This window comes from Callorhinus ursinus, unplaced genomic scaffold (genome assembly GCF_003265705.2).
Source record: "Callorhinus ursinus isolate GAN/ISIS: 27379988/994484 unplaced genomic scaffold, GSC_fseal_2.0 scaffold17, whole genome shotgun sequence".
NCBI classification, from domain to species: domain Eukaryota; kingdom Metazoa; phylum Chordata; class Mammalia; order Carnivora; family Otariidae; genus Callorhinus; species Callorhinus ursinus.
In genome coordinates, this window is record NW_027397079.1 from 17,600,263 (window position 1) to 17,622,209 (window position 21,947).

The window sequence follows — 21,947 nt, forward strand, 5'->3', positions numbered from 1 at the left end:
TTCAGCGCCAGCGCCCGCGTGCTACACCTCACTTACCCTCAGAGTGCCTGGGAGGACAAAATCACTAAGCCCAGTTCCCCAAGGACCAAAGGGAAGCCCAGAGGGTTCCAGCCCAGGAACAGGATGAGAGGCAGAGCCAAGATTCCCAAACCAATCGACCCGGGCGTAATGCTGATGCATTAATTGAACTGATACAGTTATACTCTTTAAACCTTTCAAAATTTATCCTGTTAAATTTATTACAACTCTGTGTTTTTCTCCTCATTTTCATGCTCTAAAGTCTAACTTCTATAATGAGAAGTTATTGACAGAAGTGTAATTTTAATACTGTACTAAAACTTTTACATGACAATCTCAAAATGACCCCAAAGCATCGTACGTATGTCAATTTTAAATACACTAAAAATCACAGCCATGTGGAGAAAGGAAGGTCTTTTCGTAACTGGCTCTGAATCATCTACTCATTTGTTAATTGAAAAGACATCACAGACTCTTTTATTCTTCAGTGCAACTAAATGATTTAACAGATGCTCTCTCTCATTTGAGATTTAAAATAGTATCATCTAAAGATAAAAAAAACTGGAATTCGGAACACTTTATCTTCTAGTATTTAATTTCTTCCTTTGCCCTTTAGGACATAGCAGATTATATGTAAATCTCAGCTTCCACCATCCTAAGGTAAGCTCTATGAGGGTAAGATTTTTTTTTCCCAGTATTCAGCTTCCAGAACAATACCTGGCATATAACAAATGTTCAACAAATTCTCAAACAGTCCACACTGAGAATCAAAGAGAATTTAATGTATCAGGTTTTAACATTTAAATTTGAAATCCCAGTAATCTGGCTATCTCTTAATCACCAGATAGGAACAAATAAAGATGTTAAAGGAATTACGAGAACAATTTTTATCATTCATTTTATACAACCCTTATTAAAGTAGCCAAAAGAGAAAAAAATTTCAAAAAAGTGATTTAAAAGATCATTAATCACTATAATGACCTTTAATGAAAATGACTTGGACAATTCATCCTCAAGAGTGATACAAGTTATACTACTAACACTGTTCAGAATCAGTATAAAGTTGAAAGATTTTGATAATCAGAAGTGGGTTGTTGTTTTGAAGTCTTCTTTCAAAATTTCCAAAACTGGTTAATTACAGGCCAAACCTACATCAAGATTTGCAGTCAATCTTCTTCCCCTAAATACAAATCCTTGGTGTGCACATGTGTAAGCTCTGTCAACACAGTGACTCTGCTTGGGAGCCTCCGAGGGCGGAATCAGCCGTTCATGCTGCGTGTGCACCATACAATCAGAAAGTTGTATCAGTCCTCCTCTGACGAACGCATCGTTGGTGATTCACTTACCTGTGTAAGGATAGTGGTGCTTCCATCTGTAGCTTCAACTGTGAGGTTATAGTTTGATTTCTGTTCTGCATCCAGAGGTTTGGCAACAATGATGGTCCCGGTGCCTTTGTCCACATCAAAGTGACTGTCATAGTTGCCACCTAGTTCAAGTTAGGACATACAGAAAAGTATGAGAATCTGTCATTTCTTTGGTGGTTTTCTAATTCTTCATGATGGGGAAAAAAAAAAACCCACTTCTGATATACTGCTGAAGGTGATTCCAAGGAGCTCTCACTTTGAAAGACAAGAAAAGAAGGGCCAATGAGAAAGACAGTGGCTACTAATGCAAACTTGCGCCCTAACTGTCAAGGGAAGCTACTGAGAGGAAAGCAAGAAAGCAACTCCGAAGATGGAGAACCATTGCTAATATTGCCAATGATTTACTTTCCATTTGCTTTTTCAGGGGTTCTGAATAGGTCTTTAATTTATATATCCCACTAGCTATATATAACATCCTTTACTAACCAGAGTCAGCCATTTAAATGTTTAATTACTCAGAAAAAATCTGTGACACCTGAAGCATACTGCCCTAATACATTAACCATTAAAAACAAATGTTAACTCTGAAAAAAATCGTGGCAGTTAACATCAATTAGTCCTGGCTCTTCTATACTTAAAAAGAAATGTTCCCCATTGTTGCCAAACACAAAGCTTAACGAAGCAAAATTTTCTGTGCTGCGGACATTATCCAAATGCATTCCCAATTATGTTCTAGATAAAACTCTTTCCACATCCACTGAACTTGAGATACTTTTATCAATGAAGTGACATGGAATGAAAATAAAGTCTTAATGTCATGATGAGGTTCTATTACTAAATCTTACCAAAAAGTAAAATGACACACATATTAAAAAAAAAAATCTTCAGTGAAACCTAAAACTAAGGATGGTCTCGGGGTGTCTTAGAAGTCAGCATGTTTGCAACTGGAACGGGTGACCATGGGCATGCCACGAAAACAAGGGGCAATGGAAGAGAGTCACTGGAAATAAAAAAGGTTTTAAAAACTGATGCTTTTCTTTTAGATCTCATAATCTGAGGCAAATTATGGGATCTCAGCAGATACCTTCTGCTGAACAGTTCGGGTCACAAGTCATCTGAAGGATGGAAAACACTTCTCTGGCCAGTGCGTCTCCTGGCACAGCCACAAGGAAGCAAGCATGGAAGGCAAGCACAGAACAAGGGAGAGAATCGATGGGACCTGCCCCAGAGGTGGTCGGCGGTCCGCACGGCACAGCGGGGGGCCTGGCTGCGCTGTGAGTGTGACGGGACTTAACAGGGAGCAAACAAGCGATTTTGGCTGTAGTTCACTGTGAAAATCACCTTTCTTCTTTAAAACCGAAGGAAGGGATTCAGAGATGTGGATGACCTCTACGATTTCATACACTGCCCCAAGCTGGGCACGCAGCCGAACCATATGGCGGGGGAAGCGGGAGAGAGAGGTAAAGCCCGCACCCCCCCCCCCCTCCAGCCCGGCGGCCCCACTTCCCAGCCACTTCAAATGCTGACACGGCAGTTCGCGGGGAGGGTGGCTAAGGGCTGGAGGAGGGAAGAGGAATCTAAAGGACCAACTAGAGATGAGTCACAATCCATACTTATGCTTTTAAAGATCCTGATGATTAAAATAACATGAGGAAATAGCATTTAAAAAACAAAGACGTCGAAGTTTAATGTGAATTTTTTTTTTTTTAAGTATGGGAGAGTAAGGGAATACGTTCTACGTCTAAACGCAATTACATGAAAAGGAAAAACGAAAAACTGACGTAGGCATATGATCTTTATCACAGGGTCAATGAATCTCCTGACCCCCACTTCCCACATTCCCAGAATGTGGTAAATAAAACTGAGAAGGCCATAATTAGCACTCTCATTTTTAAGTTATGCAACTAAAATCCGTAAGATTATTCCCTATAAAATACTGACATGTGACAGTCACACAGTTATTTCAAGCATTCAAACCATATTCACTAAAAACAGCAATGTGCCATATGTTATGTATCAAGAGGGAAAATTAAGAAGTTGTGCTTTTGGACCAAAACACTCAGGTTTCTAACTCCTTCATGTACTTTTGAAAACCTTATTTTTACATTAAGGATATGGTATATGCACCGCCCCGATTTTAAACAAGTTTAGTACATGCTGAATATTAGAAAACATTTTGCAATCAAAATACTGCAATTTAAGACAAACTCTCCATTTCTAAGTCTGATTCCCAATTTTAAATGCGGAGATGTAAACAAAAGTCAGGAAACCAAAAAACAGGCTCTCTCCTCAGTGTAACCTGGGCAAGGACGGTGAGAACTGTGAGGAATACTCACCAGTGATGTCAAACCAAAGAGGCGTGCCGGGAGGCTCCACAGATATCACGCCAATCATGTGAGCCGCCGGATCGCTTTCCACGACAGTAAATGAAAAAAATGGTTCTTCAAATGAAATCGGCTCCACTGATGGTTTGGGTTTGGAGATCCATTCAATATGGAGTCGAGTGGTTGACGACTTTTGGGGGCGACCATTATCAACCGCCTTAATCTATGAAATATAAGCAGAGGGGATGAAGGGAGCCAATTAGAAGTTACATCCTATAACCGAGGCACAGACTGGTTTGGTCTCAAACTGAGCCAATTTCAAACACTTAAGTTTCTGTTATTTGTATATTCCCCATGTTTACGGTTTGATTAAAAAGAGCAACCTCTTCATGCCACAGGCAACATAGGTAATAACTGGAGCAACAGCTGAGAAGGCCAAACGAAAAGCCACACTTCGCGACGTTAGGTCACAAACACCGAGGCCACTTACTGAAGAGAGAGAACGTTTTCAGAGAAGTCACATTAAGACCAGACGAACAAAGTACGTGAGAAAATCAAAGACTAGATCCTAACTCACTGAAAGAATATCATATTCTCCAGCTCCAGAAAACTTCTTGGATGAAACCACTCCGGTTTTGGGCTCAATAAAAAATTTGCCATGTTCGTTTCCATCTTCAATGCTGTAAGAGATTTCCGCATTGGGACCTTCATCTCTGTCCGTAGCTATCACGCGATAGATGGGCTCGCGCTTGGCGTTTCTTTCTCGTTCTGGTCTTTCCCGCTCTGGGAGTCTGATTTTGTAGAACTTCTGTAGGAACTGAGGTTTGTTGTCATTTTCATCAAGGATTTTCACAATCACTCTTGCAATGGTGGATTTGGGGGGGGTACCATTGTCGGTCACAGTAACCTGTTTTTGAAAGGTAACAGATCAACAGATGTTTTTTAAAATATAACTATATAAAAAGTGACTGTCTTGCTCCTAATTAATGATAAACCGCATTTGCAGAGACCTGCAGAGTTCACACACACTATGACACGCACCACCGTCCCTCCTTTGACAACAGCCCTGTGGGGAGGCAAGACAACGATGTGTCCTGTTCCAGACAGGACAGGGGGAGCGAGGCGAGGGCCAAGGAAGGGGCAGCGTGAGCCCCTGGCTCTCCCCTCACCACACCACCTCTCCCTGCACTCCTACAGCTACAACACGGATGTCACCGAAATGGCAAGCTATCAAAAACAACTTATTTTTATGCCAAACAGAGTCGGCTAAAGAGTAACATACACTCTATGCACTTAAAAATCAAATCTCCAGGGGCGCCTGGGTGGCTCAGTCATTAAGCGTCTGCCTTCAGCTCAGGTCGTGATCCCAGGGTCCTGGGATCGAGCCCCAAGTCGGGCTCCCTGCTCTTCCCTCTCCCACTCCCCCTGCTTGTGTTCCCTCTCTGTCTCTCTTGGTCTGTCAAAGAGATAAATAAAATCTTAAAAAAAATAAAATAAAATCTCCACATGCTGCATTAAAAACTTTCATTTTTAAGCCTCAAAAATAAAGCAAGCTAAATCATCAATTTAAAATATATGTGAAGGAGCATGCCTTTTAATACTAGCTGTCATCATTTTGTTTTGTTTGACTCTTTTCTTGTTCAGAAGTCCTCCACGCTTAGTACAGCAGATACAAAAATTTTCATTTCAGACCCATTTATTAAGTAAGATTTTCAGTAAAAGAAACGTAAAGTAATGGTCATCCTAATTATTCATGTATTCAGTTTAGGAATAAAAATCCGAGTCTTAAGGACTACAGTGGTGAATGCTTCCATATCAATGGTCTCTCCCCGAATCAAACGTCCACTTTTACTTTGGTGTGGACGTTAAAAGCAACGACCTTTGGAATAGCTATTTTTCCCTCACCACATCCTCCAAAAATAATGGTTGAAATAATAAAAATATTAAAGTACACTGAAGTTTTCTGTGGAATTTTTTTTAAAAGCTTGGTGAATATAAATCCTGTTGTTTATAGAAATGTGAATATATCCTGATGGTACTTGCCAAGAATATTTAAGCAGTTGCTTCAAGTATATGATTTACCTCCCCACATTCTCAAAATAAAACAGAATGTACAATTATTACTTCCTTTTGATCAATTCTCATATGATCTTCAGGGAAAAGAGAGAAAATTAAAGAAAAATACAAGCGAGCACTATGTTTTGTGGTAATCATCACCAAAATGTTCTTAAGGCTGGGTTCAAGAACCAGAAGCCAGTAACACAGCTTTTAACATGGGATTGGGAAAAAAAACTCTTCTTTAAGATAGTCAAATCAATGCTGGCGTTGGTCCTCAAATCCACCACCATAAAGGACTACAGAAAACATACAACATACGTATGACAACCCATTACAAAGGTTTATTTCCCATCAACGTCTTCATGCTATCCGCCAAGTCCTAAGTATCTTGTACTTAGGACTTGTACTTAGGACTTGTACTTAGGTCCCATCCAGCCTCGGACATTTCCTGCAAAAAGGCAGCTCTGGAGGGAGGCACACAACAAACAGGTGTCCAGTGTGGGTCTAACCAGGGTGCGGCCGCAGCAAGATGCCAATGCCTGGGACCTGCCGCCCCAGAGAGCGTACCACCTGCTTCCTTTCTTCAGGAACCATATTCTCCTTCTGTCAATCACTGCAGGGACCGAATCAAAATTCTAAACTCTGCCCTAACAGAAAGAAAATGAATTTAAGGGAACTAACTGTACAACTTATGACTAACACTCAGATGTAACACATGAAGAGATCATGAACTGTAAGGGCACCTGGGTTGCTCAGTTGGTCAAGCATCCGCCTCTTGATTTCGGCTCAGGTCATGATCTCGGGGTCCTGGGATCGAGCTCCACATGGGGCCCTGCGCTCAGTAGGGAGTCAGCTCGAAGATTCTCTCTCTCCCCTGCCCCTCCCCCTGCTCGCGTGCACGCGCACGCACTCTCTCTCTCTCTCTCTCTCTGGCTCTCAAAATACATAAAATCTTAAAAAAAAAAAAAAGGCAATTACTAACTGTAATGGTGGTTGTGAAACCACCTTTTCTAGACAGGATATTCATGTGTACACACTATAGAGCTATAAAAAGTAAATATTTTATTGACAAAGTTAGAAAATTGACTAAGGATGAAATGAAATTAAGCAGGTAGAATTATGAATAGTGATAATATAAAAAGGGAGAAGTATTAATAAAAATAATTTAATAAACCACAGTTTTGGACTTTCTCAAGTACCCACACTAGTAGAATGGAAGACTCGTGCAGGTAACTCACAACCCAACAAGCACTGGGTCTTCTCTGGCTCCAATGATCAACAGTGGCCCTTAACGTGCAGTAGAGGAAAGTCAAGAGGTTTCATGTCTGCTCTGCTCAGTTTCCCTCTCCAAGGGAAACTCTCCCAACTGCCTCTTCTCAGCCTCTTCCTGGCTTGTAGGTCCTGGCACCCAGCAGTCGCATCACACCTGACCTCGACATGACCCTCTACCTTCCCCCTCCACGTGATTCCTATCCCTGCTCCTGAAACGTGCCTACCATCCACCAGCAAACCAGTATATGGCAAGCCGTGTTTCTCCTTTCAGGGACTAGAAAGGCATTTTAAATTAGCCATGAGCACGAGAAGCCCGTCAAAAGAGACCATCTTAGAAAAGCACGTATCAGTCTTCAATCTTTTATGTCAGAAATGTTTAAAAACCACAAACTTTCTACAATTCAGTTTAAAATGTAAAAACAATGCAATTACTTAAGAACAATGACAAAAACCAGAAACTAACCACAGCTGAATTAGATCTATTAATATTATCATAAACATATCCCGAAAACAGAATACTAAGGAAAAAGATGAAGAAGGCATAAAGAGAAAGTATCTCTTATGTAAATGAAAAGGAAACGTAAATAATATTGTTTCCAGTTTGTTTGCTCTGTATGTGCACACAAAAATTAGAGTGGAACTTACACAATGATCTTGTGTTTTGGGGACAGAAAGGGATTTAAGGGGACATGAACTACGCTCACAAAAGTTTCCTTTCCCTTTTATTTCCCTTGTTAATAATGACCAGGAGCTAACATAACAAAATCATAACAGTTATGAATACTAGTGAATGTGAAGAAGAATGCTCCTTCCCATGATATTTATAAAACTTTTAAATAAGTAAAAAAAAAAAAAAAAAAAAAAAAAAAAAAGAAATGCTTACTTCTAATATATGTTCATCTTGCTGCTCTCGGTCTAGTTTCCTTGACGTCGTTGTGATAAGACCTACAAAATGATTAACAGTTCATTAATCCTTACAGATAAAGTCAATTTTGTAATTGACTGTCACTGACACCACACTGAGTTTAAAAGTCTGAGCAAATCTCTGGATTCCAAAGGGGGAAAAATTATTAATCCAGGTTCAATTATTTTATTTACAAACAACATACTTTCTCATTTTAATGATTCTTAAACACAGTAGACAAATGACAGAAGGATGAAGAAAGTGGCAAAACTGAAATCAGTTACATTTTTTGTTTGTTCAGTGGTTTGAATAAACATTTTGTCAGAAGAGATTTTTAAAAAGATGAAGCTATCCAGGATTTCAGATTTCTCTCACTGCTGCAGTGATGATTAACAGTTGACAGAAAAATCTTCTATAACTATATTTAAAAGGACCACTGGAAAATTTAATGTTGACTATGATTTATTACCTTTGAATCATTTACCCTCATAAAGTGAAGAACGGTTATAAAAGTAATGTGATTTTCCAGGAAATACTGCTCAAGTATCAGTTAATTTCCAATGAAAGGGAAAACAAATGATCCTCAAAGAAACGCCATATTCTTTCTTTGATTTTTCTATCAAACTAGAAAATCTATAGTTTCACTCTCTCTCTAGAACTTTTAATAACAGTCGGCTAAACTGTCAACATACGTTGGATCCTGGAAGACCATTAAAACTGATTAAATATGTTCTGTACTTCACAAAACACAAACAAAATTCCCCCGACCGCTAAAATATCCTCTACAGCCTGTGTTGAATGAATCCGATGTCAGATTTGAAGCTCAGGTAAAACCTTATGTGGCAAGACAACTGCCAAGAACAACCTTTCTCCTGCCCAGCTTTTTGTTTTTTTTCCCCACAGGGAAGTATTTCAAATAATTTATATTTAAGAACAGACTAAATCGGTATAACTGATTTTCCCCTATTATCCTAACTAATTTCAGGCAACTACCAATTGAAGGCTATTCAAAATGCTTCTCTAAAATGTGTAAATGAAAGGTTCGTGTTTTCATTTAATTTGAAGTATTTTTTTTTCTCAGTTAGGAGGGATCTCAATCAACATTATCTTCCCCACAATTCAACGAAGCAACGCGCTCTTGTTAATAAGAACAACGAAAGACTATATTGTAGACTAGAATCTGCGGTTTTTCCCAAACCATCTTTCTAGATTAAAAGGGGAGGAAAATGCTTCACAATGCTTAATGGTGTGAATACGCTGCTTAATGTGGCATGGGTTTGATTTTCATTAGTCAAAAACCTTTTAAAGTTAATCCCTCTTTTTTCCTATCAAAAGTTTACCACTTTCTGATTGTGATTTTAAGTAGTTCAAGGAGGACAGGAAATCACTGGGATTAGTCCCATCTAATTGTCCTAATGTGCCCATCAGAAAGTTGTTAAGTTGTTATCAACGGTAACATCAAGGGCAACTTGGCACATTCACAGCACAACAGTGTGCTGCTTCTGTAGAACATAATCACTCCTTGCACGAATATCCAAATATCCGTCAGCAAATACGTTTCTGCAGCAAATAAATAACTATCCATTAGCAAATAACAGTCACCACTTCACAATTTACTTACAGCACACCAGACAGCTCACAAAGGGAAGTGCCCACCTCCCTGCTACAAATTCAGAGACAAAAAGCAAACCTAGGTTTGTAGTTACTTCCACTCTCCATATGTTTCAAATTAATTCTCCGTTAACGCAAATGGAACATTAATTTCATTTGAGTGCGATGAATTCTACTGTTCCTTTTTTACAGGTTTTCAGCCTAGTTGCTGGTATGCACTCCTTCCCCTCTCAGCCTGGACACCATTTCTGAGGTCTGCGCTGAGGGCCTGGGGTCCTGCTACTGAGTGCCAGGCTCTGACACTGGCTCTACCACAACCTCACCCCGCAGTCCTACAGCCCCTCATCTCAAGGTCTTCCTGAGAACAGAGACTGCCTTCCTTGTATATCCTGGTCATCCTGCTATACCTCTGTTGGCCTACAAAAAATACTTAAATGTGTGAACACATGAATTCCTTAGAACCATAAAAGAGCAGCATTAAAAATAGGTGTCTGAGTGACACACACGCAGAAACTACATGTGGAAATAATGCTACACATTTCTAGTTTATATGTGAGCTCACAGAAGATGATTTAACGTGCATTTAGAGGCCAGGGGACACGGAGAGACACTGATCCCAAGTGCAGGGTAGCAGCCGGAGGTGGACAGATTCGGGTTACACCACAAGAGGATGTGAAGAAAAAAGAGAACGGTGGGCCAATCTTACGAAAGTAGGGGACAGCCATGTTTAGAAGCCATGAAGAAACCGAGGAAGCATTTGGCTGAAAGAAAACCATGTGTCCCAGATGCCAGGGACAGAGAATCTGAGGGAGGAATTCCCTCCTCCAAGTACGCCAGAGAAGCTTAGAAGAGAAGCTAAAACGAGAGCCAGGGAGGCAAGAAGGAAGGAGACCAGGAAAGGGAGTTCTTTTATGAAGAGGAGACTGTTCTGCAGGCTCACGTGGAGCGATGTTATGAGTGAGCACAAAACAGGAGGGAAGATGGCGATCTAGACCCGAGCGAACCAATACGGTAGCCCCCAGCCTTGTGTGGCAACTGAAATTTAAGTTACATGTAAAATAGCTCACTAACACAGAAGGCATTTCAGACTGACAAGATGACCTTTTTTCCTAGATTCACAACACTCCTGCCAACAGAAATCCTACCGAAAGTGCCACAGTGTTCTTTCCCTAATACCACCCCCAGGGGGAGGCTGTGCATGTGCGTTGGGGGCGGGGGGGGGGGGGGGGGGAGCGGTGCTGTGCCCCCTAAGGGGAAAATTCATGCCTCTTGTGGAATTTGCATACAAAATGAACCCTAATGAGAAAACACAATTTCCTAATGAAGCAGGACAATACCAGAGGAAAACTGCGGATAATCCTGGGAATTACGTTTTACCTTACAGCAGTGGACCGCACCACAAGCCACCCAAATATGCCACGCTCTGGCCACACCAATTCCACCATCAGCGGTGGAATTCATCATGCATCTCACGTTTCCTTTCCACGTTAATTCTGTACATCTCAATCCTGCTAATCCTCCTGCCTGGCCTACTTGACAAACATCTGTATCAAAAGATGAATCCAAAGTATACTTTTCCTAGAGCTACGATACGACCAAAGATACAAATGCAGTGATCTGAAGGGGTACGTGCACCCTGATGTTTATAGCAGCAATGTCCACAATAGCCCAACTGTGGCAAGAGCCAAGATGTCCATCGACAGATGAATGGATAAAGAAGATGTGGTATACACACACACACACACACACACACACACACACACACACACACACACACACACACACACTGGAATATTATGCAGCCATCAAAAGGAATGAAATCTTGCCATTTGCAACAACGTGGATGGAACTGGAGGGTGTTATGCTGAGCGAAATAAGTCAATCAGAGAAAGACATGTATCATATGACCTCACTGATATGAGGAATTCCTAATCTCAGGAAATAAACTGAGGGTTGCTGGAGTGGTGGGGGGTGGGAGGGTTGGGGTGGCTGGGTGATAGACTTTGGGGAGGGTATGTGCTATGGTGAGCGCTGTGAATTGTGTAAGACTGTTGAATCACAGACCTGTACCTCTGAAACAAATAATACATTATATGTTAAAAAAAAAAAAAGATAATAGAAGGGAAAAATGAAGGGGGGGAAATCGGAGGGGGAGATGAACCATAAGAGACGATGGACTCTGTGAAACAAACTGAGGGTTCTAGAGGGGAGGGGGGTGGGGGGATGGGTTAGCCTGGTGATGGGTATTAAAGAGGGCACGTACTGCGTGGAGCACTGGGTGTTATATGCAAACAATGAATCGTGGAACACTACATCAAAAACTGATGATGTAATGTATGGTGATTAACATAATAAAATAAAAAAAATACAATCTTAAAAAAAAGTATACTTTTCCTACATACGCAGGACACGTTATTTACCCTGTAGGTATTAAATATCCCAATAAGTATATCCATTTCCTTCATTTTAAACAGTTGTGCTCATCTGTAATATTTAATACAAAATCCCAGGAGGACATATATTTGATAGAAACAGCATGATACTTCAGAGCTAGAGAGAAACCTTAAAGATTATCGAGCCCAGCTGTCTGAGCCAAAGAGAAGTTAAACTGTCTCAAGGCCACCAGCAGCGAGTCATTATCAGAGCCAGAATTCGAGTTTAGTTTTCCCGAGGCCCCGATGAGAGTGTTTGGGGTTTCTTTTCCTCCCCATCACCTCACACTGCATAATTTCCTGCACTTTGGTATTTCAAGTCTCCATAAACTCTGAACTACGACTTACATAAAGTTTAAGACACACACACACACCAGCAAGTTAATCATTATTCATTTAGTAGGTCAAAAAAGCAAATCAGAAAGTAAAACAGAGTGGACAAAAGCAAGAAAACGTACGTGCAAGTGCTCCCTTTGGTAACTCTGTGCTTTATCTTTTCGGCAGAGCGCTATGAAATTAAAAATAGAAATGAAAAGAGAGAAAGTTTCTTTCCTTGGCCTAGAAAAACATCGCATTGTGTAGACCAATACTATTACAAATGTAGGTGAACTGAGGTAGCAAATACATTATATTCTCAACCAGTAGCAGCTACCAATTTACCCCAAAAATGTATGTAAAACTAAGAAGCCAACCTTTCCTGTGTTTGATGATCATTAAAAAAACTATTCATAGCTTTCCAAGGCCACATTAGAATTTAGAGAAGAGAATTCATTTAAGAAAAGATTGTTAGATTAACTGTTTCAATATAAAATTTTACTCTTTGACATTTCTTATAAATCAATACCAAAAACCATCTCCAAACTTCCCAAAGTTTAAGAGATCAAATGGACGTCACAAAGCAGGTAGCACAGAAAAGTGAACAGCAAAGAATTAGTAGGTGAGGATCATGTGAGACAGTCCACAAAGGAGGAGCTATATTTAGGTATTCATTCAACTGTTCTGTGCAGTGCACTAAGAATGCAGAGATGATTAAGACAGAGTCTTGTTTTCAAGAAACAAGGGTGAAGGCAAAGACCACATTCAGGAAACAATACGAAAGTTAGACTAGAGTGTAGGGTTCATATAGAACACAGGGAGAGAGCAAGGGCCCTGTATTCCAAGAAAGCTTTAACTTGGCAGGATGATGAGACATTTATAGCCTAGCCATCTACTGTTCCAGCAGACAACCAGCCCACCACTCAATATGCAAGTGAGGCCATCCAGGACCGGGCAGCCTCAGAGCCTGCCAGCCAAGTGACCACCACTGCATGAAAGATGGGTCAGGCCTGAACAAGACCAGACTGCCCAGCAGAATCCTCCACTAAACGCGGTTGTTTGAAGCCACCAAATTCTGGGATGGTTTGCTATACAGCCAGAGCTAAATAATGCATCCAAAGACCTCATCTCCAATTGTTATCTGACTTACTACATGCCAAGGTATTATGCTAGGAGCTTTAAATAAATTATCTCATTTAATCCAGATGTATATAAGTGGTGATATCTGTATCATAAAAAATAAATTTTAACATTTTTACAGGCTGAGAGAGATTAGATTGCTTACTCAAGGTCTTTCAACAAGGTGGGGGAGTTGGGAGTTCAATACACCCAGAGCATCAGAGTCGGAAGTCCACAGTAAGAATGAGAGAAACGTGGGGGGGAACTGAAAGATCTGGTTCTATAAAAAATGGTTTGAAACATCAGTGCTGCGGATGTAACTAGACAAAAGCCAGAGAAGAAGGAGGGGAAAAAAAATTTCTGAATAGGATTAAGGTCCAACCACAATGAGAGAGCAAATACTGATGATCAGTGAGAGAGGAGTTTTTAAAGAAACAAAACTGGGTGGGGGCGGGGGGAGGAAGTCTTGGTTTTAGAGGGAAAAAAGTATGGCCTTGTGTTCACCTTGCTTGGCAGGAAATTTACTTTGAACCATTTTCTAATTACTCTACTTGAGAATAAGCAGAGGAAGGGGAAAGATCAAGGAATGGGGAGAAAAAAGTCTACTCACCTAATTCACATTTCCCATTACTCTGATTATTTTCCTCTAACCCCTGCAACTACTTTGGCTTTTGTATCCTTTTGCTCATTTTATAATAGTGCATGAACTACAGCAACATATATTCTAGAAAAGCAGGTGTCCAACAGAACTTTCTGTGATGGGCAAGTTCTTCAATTTGCACCGTCCACTATGACAGCCCCCAGCATATGTGGCCACTAAGCACTGGACATGTGGCTGAATTTTTGTTAGCTTAAGTAATTTAAATAGTCAGTCATATCTGCTCTTTTAGGGAAGATCCAGTTTTCAAAGTATCCCTGTCAAAACCAAAAACTGACACATACAATACCTAAAATCTTGTCCTGTGGTTAGAATTTGAAACAGTCATTCAATGGCAAATACATTTGCTATCAACATCTAAATTCTGTAAATATCGGTCTTAAAGAGTGAAAAAGCAAACATGTCCAAGATTCGGACATGCTAGTGCCACCGCTCCACAATGCTCCCCCTTCCTTACATCCCTTCCCTTTCACTAGTCTCCTTTTTCACGGGCTCAGCTGGGGACGAAGAAACCTGGTCCTTGCTGGTCGTTTACAGCTTCACCTAAACACCTAAAAATCAAGTCTCTGTGTTTAGAGACTTTTTTTCGGCGGGGGGGGATCAATATTCTACCAACTTATATTTTTGGTTTCTGATGATTTCTAAGAACTAAAAATTAACCAAGGACATGTGTGTTCATAAGCAGTGATGATGTCATAGGCTTACTAACTCAGTCACCCACTTGTTCAGTCTGTTTTAAAAGTTACTCAAACTATTTTTTTCAGAACGTCTTCCCCAAACATGTCACTCTGAGACACACATATAAAAGCCATGTCCTTGAAGGCATGCAATTCATTTAAGGAAATAGCTCTTAGACCTAAAAGGTACAGTCAAGTATTAAACTATGGTCTCATAGCTCACTTTTTAGGCAACCTAATGGTGTGCTTCCAGGGATCCGGCTCCGGGCTAAGCATTTTATATAGGTCATTGTCAATGAATAATCACAGCAACCCCATAGGGGAGCTACTAATAGACTATATTAAGATATTTGAGGCTTTTGAGGGGGTAAAATCACAAGGCTAGTAAGTGGCAAAGCAAAGATGTAACCCTAAGTCCATCTGACCCCAGAGCCCAAACTCTTAGCTCACACAAATAACTCTTGAGTGTGTAGATCATCATTACCCAAGTTAATATGTATAATGATCACACCACAAAATTATTCAGTGAACACACAGGAGTTTCTTACATTATTCTAGGATTACCTCTAGGCATCCAGTCTGGCTCCTTTTGTGGATGTCCTCAAGACTCTGTATCCTTTTCACAATGATTTATTAACCACAGCACTATTGTGACTAGCCCTTGACTGTAGGCATGCAGTTTGGGTCTATTATTTTCAACCATTTTCTCCACTGATTCTGCTGAAACACTTTAATATATTTTGTTCTTTACTAAATTTAAGAACTTTAACGTGGCACATCTGGTGGTAAAACATGCATTTAGTTTAAGACTTAGGCATCTTCAGGGAGGACACGGTGATTTCTTGTGGAGTTGCTCCTACCATGATCTGGAAATCTGGTTTCTACCTTTCTGCTTTCAACCCCTACCTTAGCAAGGACTGCTCCCAGGACAATCAGTGTGCTTTAAGAATCAGCAACACTAAGCACGATTAAAATAAAACCATAATACCCCAGTGAGTAGGCTATAAAAACAACATTGCTCAAGCAAGTTTTAGACAAGTATTACAAAAACTAAAAAGGTAATATATGTATCTATGATACGTAATATGTGTACACACCTTCATAAAAGGCTAAACCCCAAATTACTAGTGGGTGCCCTCTGAGAAATGGAATGAGAGCCAAAGGAAGAGAAGAAAAGGTACTTTCACGTTTTACTTAATACAGTTCTTTATTATGGAAATCTTTTAACAAGTGTATTATTTAAAGAAATTTAAACATGAAAATGGTTTAAAAAATCAAGTGTGAGAAGACAGAAATGTTTATTGGTTGAAAACTAATTTTAGGCTGGAAAGTCTTAAATAAAGGATTTGCTTTTTAAATCTGGAGTATCCAGCCACATATATAATAAAAAATTAAAACTTAAATTTATGACAGTAGATCTTTTATCGTTTTTCCCAATACTTCTTTTTATAGAGAGAGGGGAGAGGTGGAGGGAGAGGGAGAGAGAATCTCAAGCAGGCCCCACACACCCAGGGCAGAGCCCGAGGTGCGGCTCAAAACCTACAACTCATGAGATCATGACCTGAGCTGAAAGCAAGAGTCGGAGGCTAGCGACTGCGCGAAGGCGCCCCTCTAATATATTTTTTAACAAAAGTTTAATGAAGTGTATCATACTTTCTAAAATGTACTCTTCCTGTAAAAACTAAGCTTGCTAGAGCCAAAGGGTGTTTTAAAAGAAGAGGAAGCAGACTCTCAGTTCTGGCGGGAACCTCCTAAACCACTCTGTTTGAGAACCACACGTGAGGTAGGTCTTCTATTTAATTAATATATAAAATATGCAATATAATATTGTACATCAGTCATATCTTTAATTGTATTATTTTTCATAGTCTGTCCTCCCCCACAGTAAAATAGTGAAATAAAAAATGCCTAAATATTTTTCAATAACCCTATTAATAATTATAAATACTAGCTTAAGTCCTATTAGAAAGTTGTTTCAACTAAAAACCAAGATGGAAGAAACCCTTTTATTCTGAATAAACCGGAACAATTTCTCGCTGCCTTTTTTTCCCCCTCTCTTATCTTCCTGCTCTTTTAAGAGTTCATTTAACAAGCACCACGGGCCTCAGGGTACCATGAGAATAATAAGAGAAAATGTTTCAAAAACCATTTGCCCAGTAAAATATTCTCTGTCAGGAAAAATTTACCTGTGCTTGCCCTACATTTGCCACAACAATCTTTTCTAGTTTAGCCATAATGACCTCTCATTCCTCGAAATACATTACAGGCTAAGAAAAAAAACAAAACAGTAAAATGCCTACTGCCAGGAAAAATTAACATAAACCCTACAAAATAAACAGAGAAGGTATGAGAGATCAGAAGTTAAACAAAAGCATTTTAGAATTTTATGGGGTATGCATGCTAAATTCTGGGCTCCTGGATGATTTTTTTCTTTTTTAAACTTCCATGGTGCATTACTAAAATATAGCCTGCTTTAAGTTCATTAAGCTATCACGCATATGGAACACCAGGGAGGAAACACAATTAGTACATATTCTCATTTTTTATTTTTTTTTAAAGATTATCTATCTATTTATTTATTTATTTGACAGAGACACAGCGAGAGAGGGAACACAAGCAGGGAGAGTGGGAGAGGGAGAGGCAGGCTTCCCGCCGAGCAGAGAGCCCGATGCGGGGCTCGATCCCAGGACCCCGGGATCATGACCTGAGCCGAAGGCAGACGCTTAACGACTGAGCCACCCAGGCAGCCCTTTATTCTCATTTTTTTAATGAAGTATTAAAGCCAGGCAAACAGTGAGACAGGAAAGCGTGAGACAGGAAAGCATGAGACAGTAACCACAGAATGCCATGTAGTACATACCTGTCACTCAGTAAACGGTTTTCCATAGAACATTCTACCTCACAGATCTGTTCCCGACCCGCTTTAGGAAAAGGAAAATGTGGGGCGCCTGCTTCTCCCTCTCCCCCTGCTGTTCCCCCTGCGTGTGCTTGCTCACTCTCTGCCAAATAAATAAAATCTTAAATAAAAAAAAAAAAGGAAAGGAAAGGAAAAAGAAGAAAACAAAACGAAAAGAAAAATGAAAATGAAAATGTTCTCAGAACAAGGCTGATGACTGCAGTTTACAAAGATCCCAGCTCGAGTCCTGAGGACTACCACGCCGTGGGTTGGCAGAGGGTACCGCAGGCAGAAGGGAGGGAACCTAGACCAAAGACAGCATTTCTCTGCTCCAACTTTAAAGACTCCCCTTCCAACAGGTGAAATGAAAACCATTTGAATTCCACCATTTTTTAAATCTTTGTCAACTGTCAAGGGAGTCTTAAGCAGCAACTGCACACTCGGTACCACGTGTGGTTCCAGGATGGATATAATAAATGAATACGGGTTGTCCCGGCCCTCAAGCCCTAAGCCAAAACTGAATGCCCACCCCGAGCCGGCAGACAAGCACCCACACTAACAAGGCAGAGCGGACTTGGAAAGACAGGCAGGGAGGCTGGGCATCGCTACCCCAGCCCCATTCTAAAAACACAGATCGCCTTCTAGGCTGAGAGAGAACGCTCCCTTTTCCCCAGACTTATCACTCCACATCCATCCCCTCGGAGCTTCAGACTATGAGCTCAGAGACACTCTGCGGGACTGCGCCGTCTTTATTTAGGTGGTGCTGGAAGACTGCGTGTAACCGCACCGCCGAGAGCCCCTCTGGCAGCCGCGGCCTCTGGTCCTGGTGCTGGCAGGAGTAAGCTCAGAGCCAAGAACGGAATTCTGTTCACAAGCTGTCAAGGCTGCAAAGGTGCTCGGAGCTCGCTCCGCTCAAGTTTTCGGAGTCCCAGAGAAAACCCTTAGAAAATGAATCAAATGACCAATCTAAAGTCACACACAGGTAGTGGCTGCGTAGGAATTTATACCAATTTATACCCTGATGTCTCCAAGACTTCTCTTCTGGCTTTAATGCTATTTTACTGTTTCTTGTCGAAACCTCATGGTATTAAAACCTAAGGTAAACACAAGATCAAAAGCCAAATGCAATTTACTGGGAATTGCCTTCGACATTCCTATAAATGTCAGACAGACCAGAGGCAGAGAGGGAAAGAAACCCAACCCATTTCATGAGGTTCACATCACGTTGACAAAAAAGGCACGTAAATGGAAAATCTTAAAATACTGGTCCTTAAGGTAATTTTAACAAATAATATTCAGCAACATATGGGGGGGGGAAACAACCCAGAATACCCCTTAATAAAACTTATCCTAAGGATTCAAGATAAACAGATTTTAGGAGGAAAAGCCTATCTACTTCAACATGTGCAAAAAAGGCACTGAACAAAACTTTGCTTCTTTCAGACTCTTTTTTTATTTTACTATAAAATAAAAAGCAAGCAGGAGGAACAGACAAGAAAAATCTTTTAAAATATCTGCACGTCTTTGGCAAAAGACCACAAAGAGGTAAACTTTTTTTCCCCCCTCCTTAAATGAATTCCTGCCTTTGTAAAGTGACTGGTCCTTTATTTCCTTCCTTTGTGGCTATCAAATGTTACCGGAAACCCTTGGAACTTGTTTGCAGCTGTAGCGACTTCCTATTGCACTTTGTTTGGACTCCGTTCCAGCCACCATAAAACGCCATTGACTTTGAGGGGGGAAAAAAAAAAAAAAATATATATATATATATATATATACAGAGAGAGAGAGAGAGAGAGAGAGAGAGAGAGAGGCCGTGTGCTACTGGACTAGAACACGGATGAGTACCCGGCATACTTGCAAAACCTGTGAGTCATAGAATTTTAAGTCTTCACCACACATTAGGGATTACTACACATAAACGACACAGACACACATACACACATATATGTATGTATCTGATTTATATAACCACCACCAAATCTATCTGTAATCAAATAAACGTCTCCTACTGAACTTAAAATAATTCTACATTAAATAGTCCATCCTACATGTAAATACATGAATGAAAAACAAGGCCCCGTATAAAGTGGTCCTCTACAAAGCCTAAGAAGCTGTCACCTGGTACTTGGAACCATGAATTTCTTAACTCAGAATGAGAGAAGGAGAACAAAAAACAAAAATGGAGGAAGTGGTCAAGATTTGTAAGTATACATACAGTCAACTCTGAGAGCTGGAATTTCAAGCTCTGAAATACTTTTAACAGGATACAACACCATCAAGAAAAAAAAAAAGTGTGAGAATCTCAAAACTGGGAAATATTTTTTAACGAGAAGAAGTTTTTTTCTCAGAGGAGATCTCATAGTCTGTCATCAACTTGCTAAATCTTACCTGAGCTTTTGACTGTGATAACTAATACCCTAACTACTATTCTTTGAAGAATAATTTTAATAACCTGGAGAAGAAAAACACAGATTCTGTTTTGTAAGTACTCACTGCTTAGCAGTGGGGAAAATTCTCAATTTTTACCTGATCAAAAAGTCTACCCCTGAGAAATAAATCAACAACTTAACTAGTCCAACCAGTAAATACTTCAACATATCAGGAGCCAGAAAACTACCTCAACCTGTTTTTGAATGGCTTGCAAGCTAAGAATGGCTTTTACCATTCTTAAAAGGTTGGCGGGGTGTGTGTGTGTGTGTGTGTGTGTGTGTGTGTGTGTGTGTGTGACACAAGAATATATTGAGACACATGAAAAATACATGAAACTCAAATTTCAATGTCCATAAATAAAGTTTTATCGGAACACAGCCGTGCCCGTTCATTTCCATTTTATCTATGGCTGCTTTCACTCAGTGACTGAGACTGGATGGCCTGCAAAGCCTCAAATATTTATTACCTCGCCCTTTACAAAAAAAAGGTTAATGTTCCTTGCAGTACATGGTTAATGAAACTAAGTTTAAACATCTAGTGCTATTTAGAAACTTCATGCTTTTGGTCTAAAAATATTACAGAAATAAGATTAGCCTAAAAAGCAACCATTATATCATGCAGGAATTTCTCAATACAAAGAACAGAGAAGGTACAGAAAAGCTGGAGTCCAAACCGTATTTACACCCCAAACCCAAGGGCAGAGCGAGTGAACGTGGGAGGGACCGCGCTTCCCAGAAGCAGCAGTTATGGAATTTATGTCTTTCTGCCGCCAACCCCCAGGTGACCTTTACCTCTCTGAAGTCGTAGAACTATTTGTAAAATGGGAAAAATACAAATGCGGAAGACAGCCGACTCTTGGTAATGTTTGCAGTCTCTAGCCATCTCACAGGGTTTTTCTTGTAAAGTATGTGAGGTTGCTTGTAATCTATAAAGCACAACGCACCTAATACAAAATAAGCTACACTTGTCACTGGCTCTCTGACTCCTAATGGAAGTTTTGTTCCAGCCTGATCTAAAAGTGAGGTCAAGGGATGGCGGCAGGGTGGAAGAGGGGTCCGGGAAAGATCAGAGAACAACACAGAAGGGGGCAGAAGAAGGGAAGCCACAGTTTGCTGGTTTCTCTCTGGCGGTCTTTCTCAAGCTCGAATCTCAAAGGTAACAGGCATGAGAGAGCCTGATGGAAATCAGCCGAAAGAGAGAGAACCAGCAGGACTTACAAGCTCCAGATCGAATAATGAGACGAGATCAGCTTCCAAAGGAGGTGACATTTTAGCTTTACAGAATTGATAAAGGAACAGCTAAGAAATAGATGAAAGCCTCAAACTCGTTTTTAAACCATTTAAAATTCCACGTGGATGGAAACGGATCCAAAAGCTGTCAAAGAGCCTAAACCCTTTTAACTATGCACATGTAGACACATAGAAATCACATATACTCACACGCATATATTCAAAAAGAATGCCTCTACTTTGACTTAACATTTCTGATGCACTCATTTTTAACCATAAAAGTTGTTTTCAGTGTATTTGTTCCCAAACAGGAAGATGCACATCAACAGAATGAGAAGATATAAAAAAATGTATTTACTGGACAGCGTAAAACCAGTGGATCAGCGAAGTGGATGGTGAAATTGACACAGATATGCACATATATTCCTATAATACGGTGGCAAAGTCCATCAATAAATAACACCGTTTTCCTAAAGCACAGCATCATCTACTACGGTTAAGAGAAAAACCCAAGATGAATATCACTATGGGTCCTATGCCGGTACCTGTTTAGAAAGAGAAAAAAAAAATGTCTTCTTGCTTGTATAGGAGGGAAAGAAATTGCAAACGCTAGTTGCCTCCAAGTGTTTTAAAATGAAGA

General features: G+C 40.2%; 1 protein-coding gene across 3 annotated transcripts in view; it reads right to left on the reverse strand.

The window, feature by feature from the left end:
• The window catches only part of FAT1 (FAT atypical cadherin 1), a 125,361-nt gene that overhangs the window by 38,126 nt on the left and 65,288 nt on the right, over positions 1 to 21,947 (reverse strand). For all 3 annotated transcript variants that reach the window (XM_025886264.2, XM_073902339.1, XM_073902340.1), the window contains exons 4-7: positions 7,920 to 7,981; positions 4,284 to 4,613; positions 3,719 to 3,929; positions 1,365 to 1,504 (exon numbers count right to left, since the gene is read on the reverse strand). In XM_025886264.2, coding sequence (XP_025742049.2) covers positions 1,365 to 1,504; positions 3,719 to 3,929; positions 4,284 to 4,613; positions 7,920 to 7,981 — 743 coding nt within the window. The remainder of the gene's footprint in view (positions 1 to 1,364; positions 1,505 to 3,718; positions 3,930 to 4,283; positions 4,614 to 7,919; positions 7,982 to 21,947) is intronic.